The sequence below is a fragment of the Nansenia antarctica genome (genome assembly GCF_963989245.1).
Source record: "Nansenia antarctica genome assembly, chromosome: 3".
In the NCBI taxonomy this organism is placed as follows: Eukaryota; Metazoa; Chordata; class Actinopteri; order Argentiniformes; family Microstomatidae; genus Nansenia; species Nansenia antarctica.
In genome coordinates, this window is record NC_137688.1 from 23,758,508 (window position 1) to 23,771,340 (window position 12,833).

The 12,833-nt window shown below is 49.3% G+C and overlaps 1 protein-coding gene across 1 annotated transcript; it reads right to left on the reverse strand.

The window, feature by feature from the left end:
- Positions 1-1,086: 1,086 nt before the first annotated feature.
- Positions 1,087-2,628, reverse strand: LOC308153909 (transmembrane emp24 domain-containing protein 11; the record flags this gene model as incomplete). The annotated part of the gene is made up of 5 exons (XM_080527093.1): positions 1,087-1,236; positions 1,432-1,578; positions 1,675-1,800; positions 1,923-2,014; positions 2,499-2,628. The coding sequence occupies 5 exons, from the start codon at positions 2,626-2,628 to the stop codon at positions 1,087-1,089; spliced, it is 645 nt and encodes a 214-aa protein (XP_080383219.1).
- Positions 2,629-12,833: the final 10,205 nt, after the last annotated feature.

Sequence of the window (12,833 nt, forward strand, 5' to 3'; positions counted from 1 at the left end):
GTTTTTATGATTCATGAAAAAAACCGATTTTACCGCGCTAGCCTAGAGCCGCTCGGAGCGTGGGGGCACTGTCTGCAGGCATCCACTACCCCAGTGTTTTTCAACCACTGTGCCGTGAGAGATCATCAGATGTGCCGTGGGAAATGATCAAATTCCACTTAATTGGTCCAGAAAAATGAAGGCAAAAAAGATTTCATACAGCTCTCGTATGGTTGCGCATAGGTGGTAGGCCTGTAGGTGGCGGTAGCTCGATTAATAGCTTAATCTGACGTTGTTGATTTGTATATATTTAGAGAGAATTAGAGATGCGGGCAGACAAGTGACAATGCTAACAACAAAGATGAATACATTTGAAGAAAGATCCTGCTGCACCGACTCCATTGTGCTTTTATGGTAAACTTTGTAAAAACAAGACCTCTGAAAAGCCGCTTATATGCAGCATTATGTGAAGAGATGGGAGCCCAGCATAAAACGTTGATAATCCATACGGCGGTCCGATGATTGTCCCGCGGAAAAGTGCCGCCCGCGTGTTTGAGTCACGGGAGGAGCTGAAAACCTTTTTAACTGATGAGAAGTGTGATGACGCAAAGATGCTTGCAAGTGACAAATTGTGCGCGAGGCTCGCATACATGGCCAACATACAGGGCCAGGCTTCGCACTGAGTGAGTATAACACGTTCTTATAATGTTACGTATATGATAGGCTACTATGTATCATTTTGTAACATTTGGGATGGCGGTGTGCCGTGGCATTTTTTCAAGGTAAGAAATGTGCCGAGGCACAAAAAAGGTTGAAAAACACTGGGTTAATAGACAACACAATGTATACATTTTTAAATGCCCAACATTAATGTGTCCAACATTAATGCCCAACATTAATGTGTCCTGGGCAGTTGTGTGAAATTAATAGAAACAAACGTTTTCTTTTTAAGTTTATTGATTCATACATACATGTTATCAACACATAGACTTAAGGTCTCTCATGGTTTGAATGTTGTTGAGTTGATGTTAGATCTCCACTTTGGACCACTTTGTATTGAACATTCAATACATCTTAACATCTGACATCTTCCCTTAGCCAAGCTTATCATACCAGCTTCTTTGCAATAAGGAAGTCTTTCAGCCTTTTAACTTGCCAGAATCCAACTAATAGTAGAATGGAAGTCTGCACTATAGCCCACCACAGAACATTCCCATTAGTCTTTTCACTCATCAGACGGAAGGTCTCCTCTTGTTCCTGTGAATTAAAGGTGGTAATGGATAGTTAAGTCATAAGTTCTTGGTTGAACAGGATGTGTAGTTTAGAACCTGGACCTTAAGGCCAATGCTAGTGTGCAGGGACAGACTGGGACAACGAAACGGCCCTGGACTTTCAACCAACAGCGCTGGACTTGTTCATGATCATTTGTGTGATTGTGAACTGAAGGTTTACCCTCTGGAAGTTTTGCTGCTTGCCGATGTAGTAGATCTGGTCCACCAGGTGCTCCAGACTGTACTGCATATTTTGGACCGTGTCTTTGGCCTTGACAGCAGCAGGGTCAATGGTGTGTTCTCCTATCTGAACATCTAAATGAAGCCTCTGTGTTTGGAGATATTAGAATATATCAGAATTGTTCAAGTTGTCCAGCAAGACAGTCCACAGTTCATTCAAAGTATCAGAGGAGGCTGAACTCACCAGCTTTTCACCGGCGAAAACTGAAAACCTTGTAGAGTTGGACTGCATACACAAGAAATGTTGTCCAGACGCGTGGGATGTGAAAGTGAATTTACCTTTTCTTCCATATCTTTTTGACATCAATATCTGGAACCACAAATTAAAGTTTCTCTCTGTGAATCAGAAATCGTTTGATAAAATCAGAAAAAGCAAACACATGTTTGTGTTTAGGGAGTGTGCTGGGTGATAACTATCCCTAGAAGCATTACCTCGTGATCTGGGTCTCGCACAGTCACCATGAGGCCAAGATGAGGGGAGTTTGTTTGCTTTTCCTTATCCCAACGCTCTAATCGGAAATAACCTGAGAAAAATACAAAATACAGGCAGTAGCCTATAAGCCAATATTCTGAGACTGAGTAGTTGGCGTATGATCATTTTATGAATTTAGTTTGTTGATAAATGTTTTATTATGTCTCAATGCACTTGTCTTGAACAAGTTATGTTCTACTGCAAATGGATGGCCTAGTTGTTGAAACGTGAACCTCTTCCAGTTTAGAAATTCCCATTAGAACTCAGTATACTTCTCATTACTCTTCTTTACTTCTTCTTTACTTCTCTGTCCCATTTGCCATCCATATGGCATAGTGCAGGGGAGGCTGGTGGAGGTAGAAATCAGAGGACGGGCTCATTGTAATGCATGGAATGGAATGAGAAATTCCAATCTATTGTAAACTATTTCTCATTCTATTCCATGCATTACAATGAGCCTGTCCTCCGATTTCTGCCTCTTCTAGCCTCCACTGGCGTAGTGCCTTTCTCTCTCTACAACCACTCCTGAGACTAACCTGTGACCAAGGTGTCCACTGGGATCTCCTCAATGAGGCACTTCTGCTCCACTTCCCCCAGTTTAAAGAACATGGCAGCTGTCAGTGCCAAGTAGCACTGCATCAATATTCCGATGCGGCAGATACACATTTTCATCTACGAGATATTGAAAACTCTAATGAGTCAGCTGTAGTTCTTCTGTTCTGTTAGCTAGTGGGCTGGCGACGATTATGGTGTGAGTAGCTGACAGCTGCTGTTTCAGTGACTTTCCACATTGCGCATGTGAGTGGTCAACAGAGAAACTGATAAGTCTGAGGTTTAGGGAAAGCCCAAGTGATAAAGACACTGGAATAGTTTACTTATTAAGCACACTGTAACACAATGAAATTCCACTCTCATAGCATCTGTAAAGGTTGTCATCCCTCAAAGCCAAGGACCTGTTCTCTTTTTACTGCTACTTTTCCCAGTAATTTTACTTCAGTTGTTATTGGTTTGAAATGAAACCAACACTGGAGAAGCAACCAGGAAATGTACAAAGCAGAATCCAGTCCACTTATGCCAAGATGCAGGTTTTTCTGTTGCCTTTGAGTTTTCTGTGGGTTTGAAGGAATTTTGAATGAATGAATGAATGAATGAATGGTCTTTATTGTCATTGCTATAGTACAGGTACCAAACAACGAAATTTAGGAGGGGTGGCTCCCCTGGTGCTAGGAAACAAAAAAAAAACAAAAAAAAACAAGAAGGGAAGGAGCTGGTTTACATAAATAAAGGCTATGTACACTATCCACTATACTATACTGTACAGATAGACGACTAGGGTTGTCATATTGCACATAGTGTTATTGCACATTCATTTAAAGTGTTGCAGTTTGCAGGCTTGAAATGTACATATTTGTGCCTCAGCACTACACCTGATTTTTTCAGTCCAGCAGCTGCCATCAATCCGTCCAGACTGTCCAGGGCCCAGAACCTAGGTCTTTGCTGTGTTCAGGGCCTGGATGGCCCTGGGGTAGAAGCTGTGCTTCAGTCTGTTTGTCCTTGCGGCCATGGTCCTGTACCGCCTTTTCGAGGGCAGCCGGGCAAAGTGTTCGTACCCAGGGTGGGTTGGGTCTCTGGAGATCTTGGAGGCCTTCCTGAGACAGCGTGTGTTGTACAGCTCTTCCAGAGAGGGGAGGGGGGCGCCGGTGATCTTCTGGGCTGTTCTCACGACTCTCTTTGCTTAGTTAGATAAGCAAAATTAGATTTTGCTGTACTGACATATTACTGTATCAGTAAGGTTTAGGCCCAGTCCCATTCCCCTTTCATACCCCTACGGCTCGTTTTGGAGTGCCACTCACTTTGGAGCCAAGCCCTTGGAACAGAGCCACAAGGAGCAGTGGTTGAAATCTTCCCCTATGAAATGGGAAAAACCTTCAAGACCCTGAAACGTCATCAGTCGTATCATAGAAAAGCATTGACGCTCACAATTCATTGACGACTTAAGTTTCATCCTATCAATCGATCAAACACGTCATTAAATAAAAAAGAACAATGCTTCATTACCAGGCCAGTTCATGACAGAATAGCGGTGCTCTGTAGGCTAGCAATCCATGCTCCTTCGGCTGAATTTTAGTTACATTTCGGGTGTCATATGCCATCAAAGGGGGAAAATGCAACATGGAAATATGTCAAAATGCGTGACTATCATGCACAAATCAGCTCCAATTTATTTTTAATGGCGTTCCGAAATCCGATGTGACAGGAACTCTGGAGAAACAGCCGTTGTCCACGGTGTTAGTCAGCTACATGATAAAACCCATTGTGGAGAGCAGAGTCTGGTGAGTCTGGTGTTCTATATCGTGGAGCTCCGCCCCATAGGGGAGCTCTGCTCCTATTGGTTTACCCGCTACCTAAAGTAGCCAATGACTGAATTTTTCAATGTCTGCGCCCGCCCTGGGGTGCTATATAAAGGGGCGTCCTTCGCTCCCTCATTCTCCCAAAAAGTTCAGCACGGGTTGAATCTGAAGACTGAGAAGGACGACTACTAGACTGGAGGACCCGCCAGCCTTTCCCTTTGAGATGGATCGTCCGCCGCCGCCGATAAAGAAGTTTTTCCGGGACTCCTGCCGCTGCCGCTCCCTAGCAGCGGAGGACGGACACGACTACTGCCACGTCTGCCTCGGCCCCGAACATGCCGAGGCGGCGTTGGTCGCCTCCCCCAGCTGCCTCCCCTGCTCTCTCCTTTCCGTCGAGGACAGGAGTAGGAGGATGGCCTGGTTCAAGGAGAGCGTTCCCCTGACGGGCGCTATCTCGGAGATGCTATCCGACTCGGATAACTCTGCCGATGATATGTCCGGACAGGCCCCAGAGCGGCGTTCTGGGCGGGCGACTCCCCGAGTAGGGATGGTCCCGCCCGCTCAGCCAGCCCTGATACCAAACCGCCCTCAGCCAGCTGTGTGGTCGGCGTCGGTGTCAGGGTCAGAGAGCTCTGATGAGGGCGAGCGGCAGGTAGAGGCTCACGAGCTCCCCGCCATCGCCCCCCCATCACTCCTCCACGACTTCCAGGGCCTCCTGGAAGCTGCGGCGGATGTGTTGGGGATCCCCCGTCCTGCCTCCCCTCCCCCAACGACGGAGTCCTTCTGGGAGAAGGAATTGTTTTACGGGGGGAGGGCGAAACGACAGGACCAACCTCCTAACGCTGTCCTCCCAGGCTTGGATAAGTTTGTGGAGGACACGTGGAGGGAACCACTCACAAGCAGGGCGCCGGTAAAGGCGTTCCTGCCCTTTACTAGAGTGGAGGGACTCGCGGAGGGGATGACCAATGGCTCCCCACCGCTCGAACCAGCGCTGGCGGCCTACTTGGTGCCGGGGTCCAGCGCTTGGTCGGTGCCCAAGAAACCCACGCTGCCTAACCAGCGTGACAAATTTAACGCCGCCCTGGTGGACAAGAGCTACGCTCTCGGTGCCCAGGCGGCAGCGGCGGCGAATAACATCGCCATGTTTACCGCTGCCGTTGCGAAGCTCACCGCAGACCGACCCGACGGTCTGTCTGCGGCGGAGACGGAGCTCCTGAGCAAGCTCAGTGCAGCGACGATGCACCTGGCCCAGGGCGTCGCGACCTGTGGAGGTCGCCTGATGGCAAATGCGGTGGTACAGCAGCGGCAAATGTGGCTGTCTCTTACCACCATGACCGGGGCGGACCGGATGGCCCTGCTGAATGCTCCAATAGAGCGACAAGGGCTATTCGGTACCGCCATGGATACCATGACGAAGCGCCTGGCCGCGATGGAGGAGGCTAAAAAGCACCTGGCCAGACACCTCCCTCTTCAGCGACCTTCCACCTCTTCTTCTTCTTCCGCAGGTAGACCGTCAGTGACGGCGACTGCGAAACGGAGGGCGCGGCGTAATGCAGGGTGGGCTCCGCCTCTGCCGACGGCGCCATACCCTACTCAGGCTTCCCAGCCTCCGCCGCCGACCACCGAGGGTGCCCGCTTCGGCCCCCCACGGCAGCGTAACCCCCCCACAGCATGGCGTGGGGGTAAACGCAAGAGGAATGCGTGACTGGCGGGGGTTCGGTAATGACCCCGCCACCGCTTTCACTGGCGGGAGGGTCGGTGATGACCCCCACCAGTTGTTCCTACCTCAAAAAAATAAAGAGGCAAAAGAGGGTAAATCCCCACATTACTTTTTCAGTAAAGGTGGCTTTTTCCATGCAATCTACCAGAGCGGAGACCCACCTGCCTTGTCAGAGTGTGGTCGGATCGCTACCGAGTAGAAACAAGACGGAGACTGGCCCAGCTTACCGGCGTGTGGCCAGTTTTCTGCATAACAGTAGAGACGGGCCCAGCTTACCGGCGTGTGACCAGTTCTCTGCCTAACAGGCTTACCCCTATCACGACACGAAGCGGGTTAAACACCCCTGTAGGTCGCCGTATAGAGGGACTGTTATCTACCAGAGCGGTGACCCACCTGCCTTGTCAGGGCGTGGTCCAATCGCTACCGGTTAGAAACAAGGGCGGAGACTGGACCAGCTTACTAGCGTGTGACCAGCTCTCTGCCTAACGTTTTTACCCCTATCACGACACAATAGAGGTTAAACACCCCTGTCTGTAGCCGTATAGAGGGGTCGTTATGTACATCAAAAACCCCTCCTTGTCTATCAGGACCTGGCCCAGCTCGTGAGCGTGCGGCCGGTTCTTTGATTATCAGGCATAATAAACCTGCGTCAATAAAGAGCATTGTTACACATAACAAACACTCTTTACAGACGGCAGCCCATCCCTTCGAAATGACCCCGCCTTGGGCTGTGCCACCTCCTCGGTGTACAGCGGCGGCTGGGATCATACAGAAATTCTAGTTTTTCTGTCGACTGCACCACAACAGACGGTCCAGCCGCTGTTGTTGCGTTATGCAGAATGGCTAGAAGGGACAGGTATTCTGTCGGGCTGACTAGACAGGACATTGAGGAGGGGATATGCACTACAGTTCATTCAGCCTCCTCCGCCCTTCAGGGGCATGAGAGAGACTGTTTGTTGTCCTGCCCGATAAAGACAGGTGCGCTCCAGGAGGAGATTACGAATCTCCTAACAAAGGGCGCAGTGACATTGGTTCCGAGGGACCAGTGAGACATGAGGTGGTACTCCTCATATTTCCTTGTCCCAAAGAATTCGGGAGACATGAGACCCAGACTAGATTTAGGGTCCTCAACGAGAGAGTGGCGAAACGCCCCTTTCGTAGATACCTGAGGGTCGCGTATTTCGTGTGCCAATCACAGAGTGGCACAGGAAATTCCTACGTTTTACTTTCCAAGGGAAGGTTTACGAGTACACGCGCCTGCCCTTCGGGTACACGCTTGCTCCTCGAATTTTCTCCGAATGCGTGCAGACAGCACTCGAACCACTGAGGCGAAACGAGATACGCATATTAGCATATCTCGGCGACCTACTGGTCTTGGCCCAATGCCCAAATCGAGCCATTCGGGACGCAACCTCACTGGTGCAGCACCTCACTCAGCTGGGGTTAGCTGTAAACTGGACAGAGAGTGCTCCGTGGCCGGTTCAACAGTTTTCCTATCAAGGCATTCAGTTGGATACTGCCGAGATGAAGGCCAGTTTATCGGCACCACGGAGAGCGACACTGACGTCAGCTCTCCGGGTGTGTCGAGTGACAAATACGATCACCACTCTGTCAAGGAGGTCTTTACTAGGACTGATGTCTACAGCCCATGTAGTGGTCCCCTTAGGCCTGTTACACATGCGCGGACTGCAGAGGCGGTTCGCAGGACTGCGACTGATTCCAGTGAGACGCCGTCGCAGGTTGATTGTAATACAGAGATCGGTTAAAACCGACCTGAGCTACTGGAGAGACCCGCGCGCCATCGCGGAGCTGTCTGTTATCACGGGGAGGCCCGAGGGACGACGACTGGAGGTTAGCACCCTCCATTGTGTCGCTGATTTGGGCATGGTTCGGGCAAGCAGAAGTGGTTCTGTTTGCGTCACGGACGAATGCGCAGTGTCACCTTTGGTTCTCCCTGCGGCCTGCGCGAACAGGACAACCCGCCATTGGGAGTCGATACATTCGCACACCACCCATGGCCGAGGGTCCTGTTATACGCGTTCCCACCCCTGACATCTATCCTCCCACTGTTGGCACGAGTGAGGTCAGAGAGGCTAGAGTTAATTCTTGTAGCCCCGGACCGTCCCGGAGCCCCGTGGTTTCCGGAACTGATGGAGATGTTGGTAGAGGGCCCATGGCCCATACCTCATCGACAAGATGCACTCTCTCAAGCCGGAGGCTTGGTGAAGGGGCCGCCTATGAGGGGGGGCCCCTCATGGCCTGGTTACTGAGAGGGATTGTTAGAACGCAGGGGTCTGACAGACGCGGTCATTCAGACCATTCAGAGTGCGCGCGTGCAATCCACTGCAAAGGGATATGCGGCGCGCTGGCGAGTTTTACACAGTGGTGTGAGGGACAGGACGTTGACCCTGTCTGTTGTCGGGTCGAAACGTTCTTGTGCTTCTTACAGTCGCTGTTGACAAGAGATTGGCGGCAGGAACTATTAAGTTTTACGCTGCCATCTCAGCTTGTCATGAGGGTTGCGTTTTATTGTCTCTCAAGACGAGTCTACTCCTCGCCTTGACTACGGCTGAGCGAGCAAGTGTTTGTGCGCTCTCTCGTCACGGGCAGATTGTTTGATCATGTCTGATGACGAAACAAAAGCTGGATTACGCCCTAACCCGGTTTTTATCCCTACGGATAATCGTGTTTTTTAGGGTTCAGAGCTGTGCTCTGAGCGCCTTTTGTCCTCCTCCTCACGACGGAGAGAGGGAGAGGCGTTTTACATTGTATTGTCCGGTGCGCGCGTTGGCACAATAATGTGAAGCGCACGACAGGACTGAGATCTTCTCCCCGGCTTCTGATCTGCTATGGCGGACAGAAAGCTGGGACACCACTCTCAAAGCAGAGGCTGTCCCTTTGATTTTGCGAGGCTATTAGCCTCGCATACGAATCGAAGGGGCAGTCCTTGCCGACACAGGGGCATGGCCACATCAGTGGCCATTCTCAGGGGAGTGGGAGTGGAGGAGATATGTGTGGCGGCGTCTTGGTCGTCGCCATCACTTTTATATGGTATTACTTGGAAGATATTTCTTCCTCATCCTTTTCTTATTCTGTCCTCAGTTTTGCTGATGACTGATGTAGTGGGGAAGGCACTTGGATTACCCTAGTCATGGGGATTCTATTCAAGTGCTGTCAGGATGAATACGGATGTGCCTGGGAAAGGGACCCTCCTCCAGGACATGTTCCGTTAGATCAGCAACCCTACGTGCTCACGTAAGGGTTAGGTCAGTGATATTCTTCCTCAATCCTTTCCCATTCTGTCCTCATTTTGCTGATGACTGATGTTGTGGGAAGGGCACTTGGATTACCCTGGTCATGGGGATTCTATTCAAGTGCTGTCAGGATGAATACGGATGTGCCTGGAGAGGGGACCCTCCTCCAGGACATGTTCGGTTAGATCAACAACCCAACGTAAGGGTTAGGTAAGTGATATTTCTTCGTCATCCTTTTCTCATTCTGTCCTCAGTTTGCTGAGGACTGATGTAGTGGGATGGCACTTGGATTACCCTGGTTGGGGATGCTATTCAAGTGCTGTCAGGATGATTACGGATGTGACTGGGGAGGGGACCTCCTCCAGGACATGTTCCGTTAGATCTACGACCCTGCGTGCTCACGTAGGGGCTAGATCAGTGGAGCAGACTCGGTGTGGGTTGGGCCAACTTTTTAAGGTTGTCTTGAACCAACATCAGTGGTCAGCTCCGGGTGCCGCTGAGATTGTTTTCGGATTAATAGTCTCAGTGGGGGTACATTTGGCCTCGCTCGCTCCGCCTAAACCAATAGGAGCAGAGCTCCCCTATGGGGCGGAGCTCCACGATATAGAACGATAGTTATGGAGATAGACTCCAGTTCTATGAGTGGAGCGGAGCCCCATAGGGCTGCTGGCCCACTTCGACTCGTTCAAACCCGGCTGTTTTTGTATATGTTTGGGAGAATGAGGGAGCGAAGGACGCCCCTTTATATAGCACCCCAGGGCGGGCGCAGACATTGAAAAATTCAGTCATTGGCTACTTTAGGTAGCGGGTAAACCAATAGGAGCAGAGCTCCCCTATGGGGCTCCGCTCCACTCATAGAACTGGAGTCTATCTCCATAACTATCGTTGCTCACTGCTCTCCACACCCATCAATAATGAATGAATGAATGAATGAATGGACTTTATTGTCATTGCTACAGTACAGGTACCAAACAACGAAATTTAGGAGGGGTGGCTCCCCTGGTGTTAGGAAAGGAAGAAAAAAAAAAAACTTTTAGAAAAAGAAAAAATCACAAGAAGGTTAGGAGCTGGTTTACATAAATAAAGGCTATGTACACAATCCACTGTACTGTACTGCACAGATAGTACAGTGCGTTATTTAAAGTGTCACAGTTTGCAGGCTTGAAATGTACATGTTTGTGCCTCAGCACTACACCTGATTTTTTCAGTCCAGCAGCTGCCATACAATCCGTCCAGACTGTCCAGGGCCCAGAACTTAGGTCTTTGCTGTGTTCAGGGCCTGGACGGCCCTGTGGTAGAAGCAGTTCTTCAGTCTGTTTGTCTTAGCGGCCAGCGTCCTGAACCTCCTTTTCGAGGGCAGCCTGGTAAAGTGTACGTGCCCAGGGTGGGTCGGGTCCCTGGAGATCTTTGAGGCCTTCCTGAGACAGCGTGTGTTGTACAGCTCTTCCAGAGAGGGGAGGGGGGCGCCGGTGATCTTCTGTGCTGTTCTCACTACTCTCTGTAGCGCATTTCTCTCCGCTGTTGTGCAGCTGGAGAACCAGTTGCAGATGCCGTAGGTGAGGATGCTCTCCACTGCGCCGCGGTAGAAGGCCACCAGTATCTCCTGCTTGTTGTGTTCCTTCCTGAGGCATCTCAGGGTGTATAGCCGCTGTTGTGCCCTCTTGATGGTGCCTTTTGTGTTGTCCTTCCAGGTCAGGTCATCCCGCATGTGATGTCCCAGGAATCGGAGGGTTGAGACTCTCTCCACGCTCTCTCCGTCGATGAGCAGGGGCTGGATCTCTGACTTTTTCCTCCTGAAGTCTACGATGAATTCCTGGGTCTTTGACTTGTTCAGCAGCAGGTTGTTAACCTTGCACAGCTTGCTCAGTTGCTCTACCTCATCCCTGTACGCCGCCTCGTCCCCCCCCCGAGATACATCCCACTACGGTGGTGTCGTCTGCAAACTTTACGATGTAGTTGCTGGGGTGGACGGGGGTGAAGTCGTGGGTGTAGAGGTTGTAGAGGATGGGGCTTAGCACGCAGCCCTGGGGGGACCCAGTGCTGAGGCTGAGGGCTGTGGAGGTGTGGGGGCCCACCCGCACCCTCTGGGGGCGGTCGGTCAGGAAGTCCTTGATCCACGCACATAACAATAACATTCCATAATAACAACTGCTAGGATTGCGGGTTGTTTTTGTTTAATAAGTGCCACAGCTATAGCGTCATATGCCATCAAAGGGGGGAAATACGACATGGAAATATGTCAAAATGCGGGACTATCATGAACGGATCAGCCTTAAAACATGTAACATTAGATACAGATGCAACAGCATCAACCACACCAGACAACTCTGAATTTACATTAAATATGTCTACCATCATCCACTTCCAAACACCACAGGTAAGAATTTATTTCTAAATAAACTGTTCTGTTCTGGAAATGTGAATCGCGCTTCGATGGTGTATTTCTATGGTTGGGTCAGCATAGACACCAACAGCAAACATCGGCAAACAAGTTCTATAATACATTGAAATTACATTAAACTCATGGTTATCAAAAATGTTCTAATCTTTATTAAGAAGAAAAAGTAATTACTTTTGTGGTTGTCTTCCACATTGCCTAGAGCAATGTGGTAGATGATTCGCAAGGCATTCTGGAACGTAGAACCATGGCTACGAACGGAGTCTGGTCTCCAAACGGAGCCGTGAAAAGCCCTACCCCTTTGCCCTACCCCTACATGAAAACAAGAACTGGGACACCCCTGCCCTACATGTGAACGCTCAAAACGGAGCTGTAGGGGTGAACTGAGCCCTAGGGGTGAATTGGGATTGGGCCTTACTGTATTACATTCTTAAGTAATCATCCTCCTAATCCACAAACACAGACAAGTTACCTTACTTGGGTACATGAAAGTGAAGAAAATAAAATGCAATAGTTTACATGTTTAGTTTATTGAACACGCAAAGAGACAAAAACCTACAAAAATCTGGCACTTTTTTTTTTGTTTCTCTTTGCCAATACATCAATAGCATGAAAGACTATGAGATTGTCCCACTTTATACTGTACAGTACAGGTCAGAATCCTGTAAATAAATATACAATTTGACTCTGAAGAGATCATTAAGGACAACAATGCCCTCTCTGTAAACACTTTACATTTAGAACATTACATACATGTAGGACAGTACTTGTAATTTAACTGCATCTTACAATATAATTGCAATCTATTGCAAGAAATTGAGCTATTTGATTTGGAACACCTTGATTTCCTTGTTCTGAGATTTTAAGAGTGCTTAGGCTAGACTGCCTTTGCATCCATAATAATTATTAATTCCAGTCTGCACTGTCTAGTAGTGGCTAACCCAGATATCCCATTGACACAACAATGGCAACATTTTAAGACAACCTTGCCTCTTTGGCATCATAAAGAATCACTGGTGAGCTATTTATCAAATAGCCCAGTGAATTGGAGGCCCAGAGAAAAGGGTCCATCTTTATACTTTGGGCTTCTTCAATGAATTTGAGGGGCGTCCCCTCGCACGGCCTTGTCTCCGGCGACGCCCATCTAG